This window comes from Gavialis gangeticus, unplaced genomic scaffold (genome assembly GCF_001723915.1).
Source record: "Gavialis gangeticus isolate Ggan-Ray unplaced genomic scaffold, GavGan_comp1, whole genome shotgun sequence".
Lineage (NCBI taxonomy): Eukaryota > Metazoa > Chordata > Crocodylia > Gavialidae > Gavialis > Gavialis gangeticus.
The window spans coordinates 113,706,536-113,724,815 of NW_017729025.1; the positions used below are offsets into that span (position 1 = coordinate 113,706,536).

At 43.6% G+C, this 18,280-nt stretch overlaps 1 protein-coding gene across 2 annotated transcripts; it reads left to right on the top strand.

The window, feature by feature from the left end:
* The first annotated feature begins 10,994 nt into the window (after positions 1–10,994).
* Positions 10,995–17,859, top strand: FGF4 (fibroblast growth factor 4). Of its 2 annotated transcripts, XM_019519447.1 has the most exons (3): positions 10,995–11,382; positions 12,848–12,951; positions 15,300–17,859. In XM_019519447.1, exons 1-3 carry the CDS (start codon positions 11,073–11,075, stop codon positions 15,474–15,476), a joined length of 591 nt encoding a protein of 196 aa, XP_019374992.1. In that variant the 5' UTR covers positions 10,995–11,072; the 3' UTR covers positions 15,477–17,859. The 2 variants fall into 2 exon arrangements, with proteins under 2 accessions (XP_019374992.1, XP_019374991.1); XM_019519446.1 differs by lacking the exon at positions 15,300–17,859 and having other exon boundaries at positions 12,848–14,015.
* The last annotated feature ends 421 nt before the right edge of the window (positions 17,860–18,280 follow it).

Genomic DNA, 18,280 nt, shown 5'->3' on the forward strand with positions numbered 1-18,280 from the left:
TATGGATAGAGTGATCTCAAGAGTGAAAGCCAGGAGGCCCCCTTGGAACAGGGGTGCTCAATCCCTGGCAGGGGTGCTCAACCCCAGATCTAGCCCCCAACTCCTTGTCATCTGGTCCATGGAGCTCCCCACAAATTTGCTAGTACCAGTGCTGAGGGTGGCTCAGGGCCTGATCCCAGTGTGTGGGACTGGGCAAAGATGATACAGGGCCCCAGTTCCTACATACGGGACTACAGAGGTGGCACAAGACCCAATCCTCATGCGTGGAACATGGCAGAGGTGGTGTGGGGTACTCAGGCCTCAATCTTGGCACATGGTGCCAGGCAGAGGCAGCACATGGTGCCGATTCCCACATATGGGACCACATGGAGGCGGCACAGGGCCCAATTCTGATGTGCAGAGCCTGGCAGTGTTTCCCAATCCTGGCATGTGAAGTTGGGCAAAGGCAGAATGGGGTACTGGAGCCCCTATCCCAGCATGCAGAGCTAGACAGGGAGCACTATGGTACCAGTCCAGGTATCCAGGCCTAATCCTGGTTTGTAGGATCAAATCCAGCATGCAGATGGGCCTCACACCACTCACTACTACTGTTGAGCACTACTGCTGTGGAGCAACTGAATGGCCTTATTTCTGGGTCTGGTGTCTGTAGAAAAGAATGGACATACCCTTCAGTAGCTGCCTTAAGGGTGCTCCATACATACCCATAATCTTTCTTACCCGGATAACTCACCTCTGTCAAACCAGTTTTATGTAAGTTTAACATCATTGATTTCAAAGTTGTTAGCCCACAGTAGAACCAATGTAATAAAGCGCAAATCCCACCTTCTTTGCCAACTACAAATTGGCAAAGATAACAATATTTCTTTACATCGGTGAGGTGTTCTGAGGAGATGCATTAATGTTGTGAAGTGCTCAGATATTTAGAGTGGTGAGCACCATCGATATAGACTAGGAATAAACAGAGAATAGACTGGTTTGTTTCATGGTTGTGACACTAAAGGTCAACTGGAAAAGCCATTCTCCTGCACTACTCAGAGAGGTTATGAATTATGCAGTTATCTCTATATATGTCTGGACATATTTTATCTTGTACTTGCTGAATAGTTATAAAATTCAGCAATATATGTCAGTTGCTTACGACAGCCAGTTTACTTCATAATAGCCACCAGAAGAAAGATGAATCATACAAGAGAGGCTACCACATGTTGAGTAGACCATATAAAGCAATTACACTACATTTAAAGTCAGCTAAAAAGGTTCTCACACAAAAAAGTTAACGCAGGATACTATTTCCCACAATAAAATAATAAAAATAAGCTTAAGAAACACTTGTCCTGATTCTCAAAACTCATTTTGTATTATGTTTCCTTTTACCAATTTTCTTTGGCATGGTGTCATAATGTATCAGCAAAAGCATGTGTTCCATAGTCTGACAAAAGGAAAAAAATATATGTATATTTTTAGTTCAAAAATGTTTATAATTTCAATCAGTAAAAAAAGAATACAGGACAAGAAACAGCAGAATAACAAATACAGAAATGTCAGCAATAGATTGAACAATATAAACATGTGAATTTTTAATATAACAATGAGTCTTTCTGGGAACACATTGAATGGAGCATAAGACACAATCATAGGGAAATTCTAACACAGAGGCTAACACTTTTACTAAATAGTTCACTTATAACTATATTTTAGATTGTACAGTAGATTGTTTCAATGAATGTATACAGTGCCTAGCAGAATAAAGTCCACAACCTGGTCAAATATCTGGTTTCTACTGCAATGTGCATAGTAATGTGGCAGTTATTTATGTAGTAAAGCTTTCTAGCAAAGGACAATGATCATTCCATCAATATTCCCAATGCAGAAGAGGCCTTGAGAATTATCTTTCAAACATGCAATCCTTCATTCTGCCACCTGGTACAAAAACAGTTTCAGGACTGTGCTATTAAGTTATACCATCTGACCCCAGTGAAGACTCAGATATGCTCCACTCATGCAAAGCTAGAGCTGCCAGTAGGCCAATCCTTGGTGGTCTCTCCCAGTTGGTTTCTTAATGTCCTTTGGTTTTAGCCAGTAGTTCTCTGGGGTTATTTCCAGCCAGATCCTGGGAAGAAAGAAAAACAATTCTGGTTTCTTTTCATAATGTACCCAATGCCATAATCTTTTGCAACCACAAAGAATTAATTGTAAGACTGGAGCAAGAAACTGTGGTGGCACTTGGCTGTTAGATAGAGAATGGTAGAGTGTGCAAGTGATACGAAGACTATTGCTCAGAGGAGTGTAGGTAGTGCAACATAGCCATGGTTAGGAGTGAGTGCTTCTGATGTTAGAAGATAGTGGGGATAGCAGTGGGCCTTTGATCCTGTGTTCTGTGTGTGTGGTACTGGAAACTGAGTATGGGGTTGGCGAGGATGCTTTCCTTTTCCTCCAGTATCACATTCACCTTTTCTCAATGAACAAGAATCTCTTCCCTGTACTATGGATTGAACTTCCACAGCTTGTGTCTGCCATTTCCCTGGAATATTAAACAGTAGTTGGTCATACATACCCAGCCTAAGCTAGGTTTCAGTCCAGTCTTAAGTTCAGTCCAGTTTTGTTTTAACTAATGCAACAAAACCTGACTCATCCAAATGAGTCAACAGAGCCTGACTCATTATTACCTTGTAAATACTGGATAACTACGTCTCCTTGAGGGGACAGGTTCTCATATCAAGCACTGAAGCCATACATTGAGTCTTCTTCCTGACCTTTATAACATGTATTTTGTCTTTAATATTGCTGAGTTCCAATCCGAATTATGCCATCTTGTATCTTCTGATTTCCTGGATGAAGGTTACTTCTGCAAGTGCCTGAAAGTGGCACGCCCTCCTAATGTAAGTCTGAAAGTAGTCTGAACGCTATTTCCCAAACACTTGGAAACTCTGAATCCTGGAATCTAGTCATTTTAACTGATGGCAGCTGTACTTATCTTAAAGGTATGGGTACAAAAATATTGCCTGAATAAACTCAAGAATGATGGGATCTTCTAAAGGTTTGCCAGGGCCTTGGTTTGAGCAGAATAGAGTACTTTCACCAGAAGGCATTAGAAAACTCCCTAGAAAAGATACCTAACATGGTAGACCACCTGCATTTGGACCATTAGCAAGATAATGCCTGTTACGATTGGTCTTAGTGAAGAAAAAATTAATTCACTTAGAACCCAAACTCAAGTCACTACGTAAGAGCAATCCTGGATGACCCCTATTCTTTTGGTCAGGATTGATTTTAACAACTCTTTCAGATGAAGGAAGGTCTAGTATTGAGGGTGTTTTGAGGAGGATTTACTAAAGGATAGGCCTTCACTTGAGAGATAGATGGTGTCTATTTTCACCTCTAGTTGTACCTCAACCGTCACTAGCGTGATAAAAAATAATTTTGAAGGTTTGAGGAATCCAGCTGCCTTGGAGGAGCATATTAATGATAAATAGGATGAGACAGTGGGACGGGCAAGGCCATACTTCACCAGAATCACACTGAAATGCATTATGAGTTCTCCTGCGATGGATCAAATGCCCTTGAAGACTATCTATTGAAGCCTGCCTTCTAAGACTGGGCTTTTTTAATAGTGGAGGACTCAAATCTTCCAGCCATATCCATAAGTGTCATACCCCTCTAGGTGTTCAGACTCTCCTGGACTGACTGCCTCAGCTTCCTTAAGTACATGCCCAAATTGAGAAGAAAATTCAGTAATATCTTTGGTTCATAGCAAACTAAGGAACATGTTTACGTGTCAAAGAGTGAATTCCAGGAACTTCTTCATCACCCACCCAGATTTAGAATCTTCCTCTTTGATAATATGAACTCAGGCTATAATTGTCAACTTTGTTTGTTAGACAGGAATTGTCTACACACTGTGACCAAAGTGATCCAAATGGGAATTGTGATTAAGCCCTAGGTTATAGCAGCAGAAGCTTCTTGGACCCTGAGAGATGTAGCCATGGCAATAAGTGGAGTTCATGTACGCTGCTGACCCAAAAGACATCTTTGGCCATGAGGGGAGCAAGGGAGTGGACTGTAGTCATCAAGAAGAAAGAGCTAGAAAATCAGATGACTGCAGAAAGAAGAATCAAAACAATGGAGAGTTATAGGTGAGGAGATAAAGGTTCATAGAAAGGAGCTGTTAAGGCAGATGGTGGAAAAGAAGAAATTTGCCAAAGGGAGGAGGGTGTTCCAGTAGAGGGGAGCTGCTGGTAAGAAATTGATGAAAGAAAGGAGCAGCAACCTGCAGAAATAAAACTTCCTGCAGGTGAGAAGCAGAAGGCATAATAGCTTGGTCTCAAGTATACTTACATACAGAATCTAATAGTTTCATAATTTCGTAGTTGTTAGGGTTGGAAGGGACCTCAATAGGTCATTGAGTCAACCCCCTGCCCTGGGCAGGAAAGAACACTGGGGTCATATGACCCCAGCCAGGTGCTTTCCAGTCTCCTCTTAAAGACCCCGCCAGGGTAGGGGACACCATCACCTTCCTTGGAAACCCATTCCAGATTCTGGCAACTCTTTGAGAGAGAGATATATATATTTATATATATATGTATATATGTGTATATATATATATTTATAAATGTCAGTTATGTATATATCAGTGGGAACCAACTTTTTTGGCACACAGGCCACAAGGCCAGGCACTCCCCAAATGCCACTCTGATCCCTCTCTCCTGCCCAATCTGTTGCTGTGTTTTCTGTTACCTGCCCTGTGCTCCCTGATCTGTACTCCCTGATCCGTTGTTTTACTTTCTGGTCCTTGCCCTCTGTCACTGTGTTCCCTGTTCACTCCCCTAATCTGCCAAATTCTATACACAGGCTACCCATGCCACTTATGCAGAGATGACCATAGCAGGGTGCAGGGCCTGGGGCAAATCAGCCTGTGCAGGGCCAGATGCGATGGCGGTTGTGGGGGGGGTGGAGGTGAGCAGCCACACATGAAACTGGCCCAGCTCCACGGGGCCCGCCAAAGCACGGGGCCTGGGGCAGTCATCCCATTTTGCCCCCCACTAGGGACAGCCCTGCACTTATGGCATGCATACTGCAGGTTGCCTACCTCCAATCTATACAAATGCTGCTAGGGCAGACAGTCAAACAGGGGGGCCAAAAGGAATAAAGGACTGGTTGTCTGGCTGGGAACAGCGGCTGTATCCTGCGTAATGATGTTAGCAGTACAACACCCTCAGTACCTCCATTTTTTCAGCTAGTCAAGGCTCAAAAAGCCCTAAGAAAACAAACAAACATGGTTAAGGATACAATTGAACTATCACTATTGGGGTTTCCAACTTCTGGGGTTGTAGGAGGAACCCCTCAAACCAAAAATATGGTAATAGATCAAGTTGGTGCATCATGACCTTCTCCTGGAGTGAAGAGGTAAATACCAGCATAGTATTTAGCTATAAGCTTAAACTACAAAATCTGAGCCACTAGAGAAACAGATAAGCCTTGCAAATACACACAGTCTAGTTGCCTAGAGCAATGTTAATAAGTTCTTTATAAAGAGGTATTTTATTGCACATGTTTACTTGTGCCAGAGATAAAGCAGCAGCAGGAGTTAGTGGCTGCAGAAAAAGTCCATATGCATTACAAATAAAGTGTCACTTAAGCCTCTCATTGAGCCCTTTGGGTCTCCAAACACATTTGATCCATATTATTGCTGCCTTTGATATTTGCCTAGTACTCCACTGTAGTTGGCTGCCGTTATACTCCAGCAGTCCTTTCCAACATATGACACTACAACATAACCCAAGATAATAAGGTTTTGATCATGGCAAGGCATGTACAACAGCAAGCAACCAAGGCACAGAGAGATCAAATAGGCCGGCTGCAAGTTTTAAAGAAAGGAGAAGCAAGCCAGGGCTTGTGTGCACATGGTTAGCTACTGTGTGTGTGCGTGTGTGTGTGTGCAGGACAGCTTCAAGAAGACTGGATGGTGAAGGTCTCCAAGCGACAGGCCTGCCATTCTGGACTTGCGCCCCCAGCACTGCCCCACATTCCAGTCCGGCCTCTTCTCCCAGGACCATTGCCCCCTTTGACATAGAGAATCAGCCAGACGTGAACGTGAGAAAGCTTTGTCAGGCGAGTCTCTTTGGCAGGTTTCTAGTAGTGTCTTCCAAAATAATAATAATTAAAAGGGGTGTGTGCAAGGGGGAAGCAGGGAATAGGATTGCTTGTTTGCATTGTTTTAAATACATACAAGCATGGTGAAAGAGAATTTTCTCAAACAATGCTATACAAACTGTGAGCACCAGGCCCCTTCCAGTCCACTCCCCATCCATTCAGATCAAAGGGTCTTGGTACAATGTTTTGCTTAGTAGCAGAGCTCATGAGAGCTATCTTTTAGGTTCATTTACTTCTATTTAGCAGATTAATAAACTAATAAAATGATTTTCAAATTGGCTTTATGGATCCCTACATCTCTAGAAATACACCCAGAGAATCAAATTACTCTGTTACACTAATGTAAATCCAGAATAACTTCCTTTCTTTCTATTGCATTTTGTTTACTTTGTTCTTGCCTTGAAGTAATGAATAGGTATAGAATATATATTGTATATATATAGTTGTATACATATACTATATAGAGAGAGAGGGAGAGAGAAAGAGAGAGAGGTTTATATATTTGTATAAAGCAACAAGCACACATTAATTAGCAATGGAGCTAAGCACCCCAGAATGCAGTGGGTTTCAAATGGATCTGAACATAGGAATGGATCTGAATTTTGTGTCTTTTTCTTATATTTCTCACCTTAGGAGTTTGGAATTGGGAAATGGTTCTGAATTGTGATACTTAGGTCTGTTTCTCAGGAGAGAGACGGGGCTGAACAAGAGACACAGTCCTGTTTTAAGATTTAAGATATTACCACAAATGATGGCTTGATATAAGGTCCAATAGATGTCTGGCAATGATTCAGTGCTTGATTGTGGGAGATTCATAAAAAGAAAGTTATTTATGCTCTGAACACCCTCAGCTCCCATACACTACATGAAAGGTGAGACCATTTGGAATCCCCTGGAGTTCAACACTTGTCAGGTAACCATGGGAGGAAAGATGATCTGATGGTTAAGATGCAGGACTGGGATACAAGAGGCTGAGGTTTGGCTCCTGACTTTGACACAGACTTCCTGGATGACTTGGGATAAGTCACTCGATGTCTCTAAAATGGGGATACCAACACTTTTGTACTTCAGAGGAATATGATAAACATAAAAAAAATCAGTGTTTGTGATGAACACCTATTCTATGAGAATGGATGCTATAAATCTATCCAGACTGAAATTCATACTCATGCAAATAAATAAAGCAACCAAAGCCAAGTCATTTTCACTGACTACATAAGAATTGTGGATTCCTTGTTATAAAAATAATGAACTCCAGTTAGAAGGATAGAGGGTCTGATTCTGCATAGCCTTGTAACCTGATCTTTGTTACCTGTGCAAAGTAGCTATGAATTCCCATTCTAGTTTGGCAGCACACTCATTTTAAAATAAATGCACAAGTGCAGGACAATGGAGCATCAGACTTACAGTGGGTTATGTGGAGGTCATGATGCTGAATGGGATTCCCATGTAGAAGATGAATTTAATGAACTAATTGTCATAATACTAAGGCTTCTTCATATAAATTAAACCCTAGATGTTTATGTATAAATATAGCAAATTAACAGACAGATTTCAGAACTTTATCTTTGGTTGGAATCTTATCACTTTTATTGCCAGGGAAGCCTTTATTCAAAGTGGTAATGGAAATAAAGACTGATTAAACTATCTCTTATTATACTTTACATTCCTTATCCGTTATTATACTAATGAATTGCACTGTGGCAACATTCATTTAACTGTCTGAAGCACAGTACATGATCTGCTCTTGCAAACATAGGGTCCCAGATCCTCAAAGGTACTTCAGGACCTAACTCCATTTTTTTTCAGTGGGAGTTAGGTAACTCAATATTTTTGAGGACCTGAGCCTTCATGCACAGTATTAACCTCAAGCTTCAATAGGTACCCAGAGTTAAATATCTACCGGGTGTGTCTATACATTCATTAATACACAGTGGTTACTGCACATTTCTTGTAGTACTTGTATAATCAAGTACTAGATAAATATGCAGTAACCAGAGTTACTGTACAGTAATGCCAGTGAATGCCATTTTATTGATACTACTGAGCAATAGCTTAATAATCCTGCATAGTAGCATATTAGCACTGTCCATGCTGTGATGCACTACTGTGCAGTGTTACTAGGCTACCATGCAGTTAGCATCTCATGTAGATGCACCCACTTGCATGTTTGCAGGACTGCAACCTTAGGCTGTAATCACTGTGGCTCAGGGGCTGTCATTTGCACTATGTACTTTACAAACATTAACCAGCAATATTTAGTCAGTTATTTACAAATTAATCTAACCTCCCAATTTCTAATCATAACAGATCCATAGAATTTAGGAACATATTAATGTGGCAGAAGGGCAGGTGAAGTGAACCACAGACTGTAACTTCCCCAAGGGAACAAAATGCATCAGTGCCATGTGGGCAATAGCACCATGAAGGGCTGCTTCTTACACACCTACTCTAACCATTAGTCTGTGCTCCCTGAAGTAGGAGCCTTTTCCTTTGAATGGCTTGTTAGCAGAACACCTCTCCTAAGCCTCTTAATTCTAATGATGAGTTTTGGGAATAGCATCCCCACTATGACCTGCCTTGGGATCTTTCTTTTCCAGTGTCTTTCACACAAGAGGGGGGTGCAGCGCAGGGAAGTAGCCGGAATCCCTAGTCAGGCAGATGTCCATTTCCCTTTCAAGGAGCCAGATGCAGATATACCCTCACTTATTAGGTGCATCAATAACCTCAGGCCTGCAGGGGAAGTGGGAGCTCCTAGAGTGAGCCATGCAGGAAGGGTATCAGAGGCTGGCCCAGAATGGTTACATGCCCTTGATGGGGGTGATTCAAAACTTGCTGCATTCAATAAGTGGGGTAGGGTTCCTTTGACTTGAATGGACTTTGGATCAGGCACCCTACCTTTAAAACTCTCATGGGTCAGAAATGTCAATGATACCATGTATAAAGCGCACACACACACACTCACACACACTTGCTTGTCTGTCACACTCAGGCAAGAGTCTGAGTTGTTTAAGTCTTTGGGGACCGAGTTGCATTCATCCAAAAAAGCAAGCAGGGCGCTCCTGTGAATCCTAGAGGGTGTAGAAAGCGATGGGCGCGCGCGCACACACACACACACACCCACACACACGAAACAAACCCTGCGTGCACCTCACAAGAAGGGGGGGAAAGGACATCAGCTAAACCTAAAGCTTGCTTACGTTTAGCGAAGGTCAGAGGTTTTCGCACCTAGGTGAGCTGTCATCCACCTCGGGGCAATTCTCTTTCCTCTCGCATCCTCTGTTGGAGCAGCGGGAGTGCTTTGCTGGCGTGAAAAAGACCAAGCCTTCCTCGGGGCTATAAAAGACCTGAGTCACAAGCAACTTTTCTTTGTTGCATATTAACTCAGGACCATCCAAAATTGTTCTGACATCCTCCCACCTGTTGTTTCTGAAGGCACGGCGAGAAAGATGAGGCTAAGGCAGGGAGCAGAGCATTGGCAGTCCCCGGATTTATGATCGCAAAACTTCTGGTCTGGAGCCTTTGCAATTTTTTTTAATTATTATTATTAATATCGTGAATGTTACATGCAGGGAACTGAGCCCAAAGGGTGAACACAGACTCGAAACGAGCTGCAGCCCTGGGATGCCGCATCAGTCCTTGAATTAAGTGACCGCGGAAGATACAAAAGGCAGAAAAGATCTGTATCCTTAATCCTTCACCATACACAAGTGGGGAAAGAGCTGTGATCCCTAATAAGTGAATGTCTGACATACACGGAGATTACAAACCTACTGTACCCTTAAGGGCTTGTGTCAGTATTTGTGAGCACTTGTGACTTCTGCCGTCTCAAGTAAAGCAATGTATTGCGATTTCTTAAAGTGACCTTTTCAATTGAAACACAAAATCGTTTGCTTTCTGGACGTTGTGTGTCCCTTTCAACATTTTTCCCCTTATTAAAGACTTAGCCCTTTGATTTGCTAAATGTGTTCCCCCCATAAATTCTTTCATTTTTCCATTTCTGAAACCTCCCATGCAACAAACTCTCTTGGCTTTCCATGAAGGGAATTTTTTTGCACCCAGCAAACTGTAAACCGTGTCGCTTGGATAGAGCAAAAGCCTGAATTCCACAGATTTCCACAAAGTCAGACATTGTGTTGGGCATTCTTGGATTTTTGTGTCCTGCATTAGCACTTGTGAGCAGTTCAAGAAAGAAAAAGAGAGAGGAAAGGAAAGGGAAGGAAAGGGAAGGAGAAGAAAAGAGAAGCAAAGAAAAAAGAAAGGAAAGGGAAGGAAAGAAAGAAAGGAAAGGAAAGGAAAAACAAGACTGCATGGGATGAACGCAAAATGTGACGTTTTCTTTTTGAAAGTTGGCCTTTCCAGCTAGTTTAGAAAAAGAAATCCTTGCTTTCTGCCCTCAAGACACGATTCGGAGTTGTTTAGCATGTAGGGGTGCTAATTTGACTTGTGTTAAACTGGATTGAAGGCTGCAGCATACAGCAGTAGGTGGTGATGTAATAGGTACCAACGCACATGGATATATAAATATCGTGGCCAGGGCTAAAGCGCTATGGCTGAGCAGCTATAGAAGAAGATCAACACTTCAGACAAGACTTCTGGAGTTGAGATCAAGTTCAGAATAAGCTTCAGCTGAGCCGGTCCTCCTGGGGTTGTGTTGGTTTGTTGTTTTTTTTTTTTTCTTGGGGTTTTTTTTTTCTTCCTTTTTTTTTCCCTCCCCTGGCTCGCAGGATTCCTCCCCTATGCAACCTGACCAGGAAAACCATAGCTCCTCTGGGGACTGAGCTACTGGGTTCCCTCCTTTGCTACTTCTTCTCCTTTTTCTTTTCCTTTTTTTTTTTCTTTGATCTAAGTATAAAGTGGGAGCTCGGAGGCGAGGGTATTTTTAGAGCAATTGACTCCCTTTCTAACCACGTGTGCTGCCCATGTTGATCAGGATGACTCTCCCCTCGGCCTTCTTGCCAATCTTGCTCCTGGGACTGCTCTCGCCCTGGGTGGCGCGCTGCGTCCCCTTCGCTGCCCAGCACAACGACACCCTGGAGTGGCGCTGGGAGACTCTCTTCTCTCGCTCCATGGCCCGGCTCCCGGGGGAGAGGAAGGAGCTCAGCCGGGACGGGGACTATCTGCTGGGCATCAAGAGGCTGCGACGTCTCTACTGCAACGTGGGCATCGGGTTTCACATCCAAGTTTTGCCAGACGGCAGAATCAACGGGATTCACAACGAAAATCGATACAGTAAGCGGCTTCTCGTCTTTTTTTTCGCTCTCCCCCCCGCCCCGCTCTCTCTCTGCCTCCCTCCCTCCCCGTGCCCCCCACCTGGGCGGTTTCAAGAGCGGATCTAGGGCTCGGCTCGCTGGTGGCTTCCAGCGCAACTCACCTGCTTGCTGACCCCGCTGCCCGGGCCGGTGCCCTCCCTTAAGTCCCCCTGGAGCAGAGACCTCTGTTGTTTTTTAAAAGGATTTTTTGTTTCCTCCCCAGGGCGGGGGGGGGGGTATTGATTGTGTTTCCACCATCTAGAAAGTAGATCCGCTCTCCCAAGAGTGCCTCTTGTAGCCCCTTGCACAGAGCAGCGCAAGGGCCCCTTTTCTGGGGGGTGTTCTTGCAGCTGGTTACCTAGGTCTTGTGAGCGGCTTTCCAAAGTCAGCTGCAAAGCAGCCCAAAGAAGCACGGTCCAAATGAAGCTGCACCAGCCGCCTTGCTGCGGCGCAGGGGGACCCGGGGTCTCAGCTCGGTAGCTCCGATCCTGCAGGAGACCCCCAGATGAGCCACGAAAAAGAAAAGAAAAGAAAAGAAAAAAAGAGCACGTCTCCAGCATGTGTGCGAAACACACATAGGCTTCAGGGGCACCCATGAGCCGCGGGGATCAATGGGGAAAGGCTGTTTTTCTTTCCTTTTTTTCCCCCTTGCTCCTGCCTTCACTTCTATTTTTATTCGTCATCACCTTTAGGGGCTAACAATGAGGCACTTGCTCGGGAGGGACGTGGGCAGGAGGCTTGTGTGTGAGGCTGGAATTGCTTAAAGCAATATTTGTCCTGCTATCGGAAAGAACCAGGTGTTCTGCCCACGCCAACATCTGGATGCTCGGCCCACAGCGGGCAGCCTCTTCTTTTTTCCGCCCCAGACGCTCATTTGGGAGCAATGCCATCGCCAGGAGTGAGGAGAACCCAATCGACAAGCATCTGTTCGTGTCTTAACCCCGTGGCCCGTGACTCTATCTGATACCCAACTGAAACAATAGGATCGGGGAGGGGTGGGGGAGGCAGCACCGTGACAAATGGTTCACTTGCCACGACGTTATTGCTACTTATTTTTAACCGGGGGAAGGACCCAGAGTCTAGCCAAATCCGAGGGAAATGAATGACTCCAGGCAGTGGCTTGGTTGGAAACCTGCCACAAAGACATGCCTGAAGAAGGGTGCTTGCAAAGCTTGTAAAGAACCCCCCCCCCTCCAGCCCCCTCCCCAGCGACTCAGCTGGTCTAATAAAAGATATCGCCTCCACTCCAAGAAGCTTGCCTGACACAAAGAGCAATCGTGACCCTGCAGGCAGCTGGGCCGAGGAGTTAGGAACATTATAGTCCAGCCTGGCTGGGGGGGACCGGGCTGGAGTGGCCCTGGGCTCCCCGCAGATGAAGGCGCAGTAATGTAATCCCGCATTCTTGCAGGACATCTGCTATCTGACTCCTTCTGCATCGCCCACAGGTCTGCTCGAGATCTCTCCAGTGGAAAGGGGGGTGGTGAGCCTCTTTGGCGTGAAGAGTGGCCTCTTCGTAGCCATGAATAGCAAAGGCAAACTCTACGGCTCTGTAAGTACGGGGAAGTGCTGGCAAGGGCGCGGGGTGCCGCGGGTCGCCATCGGCCCAGCTCCCCGGAGCAGCCTTGGTGCGGCGGTGACTGCAAGGTGTGCGGTGCACGGCTGCGACTGCGGCGGAGCCTTTGATGTCAACGCCATTCTTTGCCTCCCCAGCCAGGGGATGCACTTACTGGGCGGAAAATAGAGTCACTCAACCATGGACCACCCATATTGTTAAGTATGTCCACAACTACAGTAATCCCTTTGTTTGGCAAGCCCACATGCCAGTCTGGATTCAGGGGGGAAACTCCCCCCACCCCCCAGATATTAACAGCTTCAATCAGGTATCCATGTACCTGCTCCGTTCCTCCGGGGGAACTTTAGCTTCTGATCAGTCCCACGTGTGATCTTTTATGGCAAGACAAGTCAATAGCCGACAGCTCATGAGTGATCGCTGTTTGGGAAGGCTGCGGCAGGCTGCTGACGGACAGGCAGGCATCTCGGGGCTCCTACCTCGCCCGCCAAGCAAATCTGGTAGGGCAGGAGAGAAGGGGAGGCTGAGCCCGCGGTTTGACACTGCAGAGATGCTAGGGGCTGGGAGGGACCTTACAAGATAATCATCTTGGGAGCAAAGAGTTAAAAGGATTTCATTTGGTTGAACCCACTTGGTTGGAAGAATAATAATGCAAGTCTTGTTTCTGGTCACTTCCAGCTTTCCCTCGCCTGGTTGCTTTCCCCTTTGTATGAGTGACTGTGGGCAGCATCATGCAGCCCTGTGATCCTGCATGGAGCATTCTAGTTTCAGGCTGGCTTTGCTATCAATGCCGTGTCTGTTTTCCAGTCTCCCCACATGCATTTAGAAGGCCCTTTGGTTGAACAAGGGGCAGATCCCACCCTCCCTAGCTCAGCCCAAGCTGGCAGTGAAGTTTTGCCTGAATAAGACTGTGAAGCATCCAGAGCAATTCTCTGAGGGCCTGATCCTCTGCCAGCAGAGTCTAGAGCAGTGGTTCTCCACCAAAAGTGGGTCACCAGAATATATGACAGGGTCACAAACAAACTTTAAAAATGGATTCTCCTTTAAAATGTGGGAAACTGTGACTCTTCCCCTGCAGGCTGACAGAGCTCCAGCCTGCAAGGGGCTGCTGGCCCCCCACCCTCTGCCCCACACACTAGGATGTGAGGGGGCCAGGGAGGCAGGAGTGAGGGGCACTGGGTTGGGACTGGCCATCAATGTTTAGAGATGGGTCCTGGTACAAAAGAAGGTTGCAAACCACTGGTCTAAAGGACTTTTTCCATTGACTACAATCAAGGCAGGCACAGGCTCTCACAGTACATCTTCCCTGGCAACATTTCTAAAGGGGCCATTCTGCTGCTTTGTGTGCTTTGGGTGACCTAATACCCACTGTTCTCCCCTGCAGGCTCACTGTGGCAGGTGGAGCTCTCACCCTAACAAAACTGGGTTTTGAAGCCATTAATAATAGACATGACTCCATTTGTTACTACAGTACCTGCCAGAGCCAGCTTTTAGCTGCACTGGTATCAGTACCTGGGGACACCTGCAACACCTGCTCCCTTTATGCCTGCCTAACCAACCACTGCACGTTACTTACTTTCATCCCTGTCTGCTTGCCTGGTCTCTTTGATGGATTCAAGCTTCTCATTCAAAACTAAGATTTAAGAAGGAGGAAATACTGTAAATACTGTGTGTAAATATTATTGTAAGTACCTTTAAAATGCTTTCCCTCTTCCCTCTTCAAAGAAGGTGGGAGAAGGGGGGGGGAAGGTTAATATTTGGAGACTTCTGAGCTATGAGAAATCCCATGTCATTTCTTGCTGGAAATGCAGTGAATATTTTTGGAAGCCAAGAAATCGTTGTTGTTAGTTGTACAGTAAACTCAGGGAGCTCAATAGTTTTTTATGTTTAAATAACATGACGTATGTGATTACAATTCAGAATGCCCATAGAAAGCCATGTGAGGACTAAAAGTTAAAATCCTGCCTCTGGCAAATGAGGAGAAGGCCCACTGACTAGCTCTACAAGAGAAAGTGAACAGAATTTGGCCTTAAAATTATAGAGCTGCACTATCTGCCATGAAAAGGGTCTCACTTTTCCACCAGTATGTAGACACTGGGACTAGATGCTCTTAGTCCATTCAAACATATGACCCAGATCTTAAAAACCTTAATGGGTGGCCTCTGATGGGTTGTCTGAAGCTTCAGTCCGACAATCACTTCAAAAGATTTCCAGGAGAAAAAATCAGCTGTGCATTTTCCTCCATCAGGCCTACGCCTGGTGGCAATACTATTTCCATGTCTGATATTTAATTTCTCCCTCTCCCTTCCCTTTTCTTTTTATTTCAGACCCATTTCAATGATGAATGTAAATTCAAAGAGATTCTCCTGCCAAACAACTACAATGCTTACGAGTCCAGAATTTACCCTGGGATGTACATAGCTCTGAGCAAAAATGGAAGAACAAAGAAAGGCAACAAGGTGTCTCCCACAATGACAGTGACACATTTTCTACCTAGAATCTGAGACATCTCCCTTCAGACCTACCTCAGTGCAGGGGAAGAGACAAAACACAGGCTTGGGGGAAAACATGGTGCACTTTTATTGGAGAGTTTTATGCAAGAGTAGGTGTAAAATATTTAAATTAATTATTTAAATATGTATATATTGCCACAAAATTATTTATAGCCCTGATTTTTTTTTATTTCTAAAAAACAAAACAGAGCAAACCTCCAACCCAAGGGATGTCATTTAATGGTGCAACAGTGGAAGACTTCTGCATTGTGGTTTATTTAACCTTTTTTTTAAGTTCTCACAGGTGTGCTGCTATTATGTGTTTTAAAACAAGTGAAATTCGATTCCTATATTACAATGTTTTGCACTGTTTGTGTGTTGTATGGTGTTTGTTCTTGTACTCATATTTGTTTGTTTTCTTCTTAAAAAACAAAACAAAATATTGCCACCAGATAAGGTCTTAGTCTTTGAAAATGAGCTGTGCAAACCTTTCTCAGTTTTGATGCTAGCTTGTAGCAACATACAATGTCTGACCTCCTTTGTGCAGTGTTGCTATTTAATTGAAACAGTATCCGTTTTCTTCTGGTACAGAAAGTGCAGTGTTGAAGTACTACCCCACAAATCTGTTTTTAGATCTGCCAGTGCTGAACTTTGAACTTTCCTGCAGTCAATCTTAGTAGAGCTGCTAGGCAGTAGAGACCCTTTAAGCAACTATATAAGCTCCATTTTTCCCCTCTTTCTGTTTAGATACATAGGAGCATAATTTCTTTTGTGGCCCTTAGAGGAAGCTCATATTACATGATTGCTTTGCATATTAGGTTGAAAAAGTGTGTGTCTACCCCTCCCCCAACACACACATGCTGTAAAATATGCTATCATAGGCTAAGTATATTGATTCAAATCAAAATTCCCTCTTCAAGTTTGGAGACGACATGTATGTTCCAAAGATCATGAAACTCTAGAGCACAAGTAATTTTTAAAAACTATAATCAAAATACATTTTCCAAGAAACTCTATAGACAACAGTCAGATTGGCTTCAAGCAATTGAAGTTGTTTTATATTTATTTATTATTAATTTCAAATGCAGTGTTTGGAAGGAGAAATATGCTGCTCTTCTCTGTGTCTCATTCCCTGACAAAGTTCATTAATTTCTACCTCACTAACTCCTTGAAGCCAGTCTCCTAACAAAATCTGCATAGATGGTGCACACTTTTCTGTTCAGTATTATAATTCCAGTGGCAGGGAGGGGATGATCTTTGCAATCCCAAATCTCTTTTTTTTCCATATGTAGCCAAAAGAATTCGAGATAGAGTTGGTTGCGTCCTATTTGAGCCTTGTCACGTTTGAGCTATCTTTACCCAGTGATTTACTTTTAGTAAGGATAATCATGGAGAAAATATTTGCAGACAGCTGTCAGGCTGCAGCACTATATGGTCATCAAGTAACCCTATATTTTTCTTTATATATTTTGCAAATGTAACCCGTGTCTCTAAAGCGATGAAGGAAAGACAGGTTTGATCATGGAGGGGGTGGGGAGAGGAGTGCAGAGCCCAAAATGATGGCAAGCTTTAAATTTGTTTTAAACGTGCTACTTTATCATTTGGACATAACTTGCTTAAGTTGCAACCAAGACTGACTACAATGTTTAGAGTATGATTTTAATATGAATTTAATATTCTTAGAGGATGTTTACAAATCATCTTCCAAATTAAACTAATGAATTTTGAACAGGTACAAATCACAAAGCTGCAATGATTTGAGTTCATCTTGATTTTCTTTTTACATTCCTATATGAAAAGTTTCCATTCTACTACACTCACATATACTTGCTTATATACTGTACTGACAAATGACCTTGAAGAATAAAGCTGCTTATCAGAAGTTCAGTGAGATCCAAGTATTAGCAGGACCAGATCTTAAACCATCTACTGCTGCTGCTCAAAATTAAAACAGAGTTTAAAACAAAGTCAAAGCAAGGGAGCACCTGGCAAGTGTGGTGCTCATGGATTTTTCTGCAATTCGGGGGATTTCTGTACTTTCTTTGTTTTCTGTATGTGAGTAATCATCTGTGTAATTATTGCCACTACCTCTGAAACCTCACACTGTTTCCAAGTTTCAGAAAGCAAAGTTGCGAAGAATTCATTTGAAGAATGTTTCTCCTATGTCACCTTTCACTCCATTAAAATCCACAGCTGACCACCTCATCCTACATGTATTCAGAGGTAGTTGTAACTTTCAAATACTGTTGTAAAATCTTTATATTGGTGTTCCATGGTATGAGCTTTCACCATTTACCAGAATCTGTCTGTAGTTTTATACAGGTGCTGTTCAATATTGTGGTGTATGTGCTGTGCACATTTAAATGCATAATAAATTATAAACGTTTACATTGTATATACATTGGCACTGATTTGTATTATTTGGATTGCAGTTTGTTCCTGTCATCTTACTCTGCTCTGTCAAAGACAGGGGAACTTTTAAATAATATAATATTAACAATAAGCAAACCAGATACTGTCTGGAGGCCTGGATCTGCAGTTATTACTCAGGCAAAACTCCCAAAGAAGACATTCTTAAATTTTTCCAAGAAATTATTGTAGTCATTTTTAAATCTGTATACTTCATTCAATTAAGCTTATTATTATTAACAGCAGTAATTCCAGCCACCTTACGCTATACTACATTATACTCTCTCTCTGTAGTTGTGACTAAAGGCCCGAATCAATATCAGAGACACAGCATTAATAGTTCTACTTCCTTTTCATGCTTATTCCAGTGAAGAGCTAACTGCCAGTAATGTTTGCTGAAACAGTAA

Bases quoted from the DNA above. Each gene is read 5' to 3' on its own strand.
- FGF4 (XM_019519446.1), top strand. From the start codon at position 11,073: ATGTTGATCAGGATGACTCTCCCCTCGGCCTTCTTGCCAATCTTGCTC. The intron at 11,383-12,847 runs GTAAGCGGCTTC...CATCGCCCACAG, and splicing joins TCACAACGAAAATCGATACA to GTCTGCTCGAGATCTCTCCA.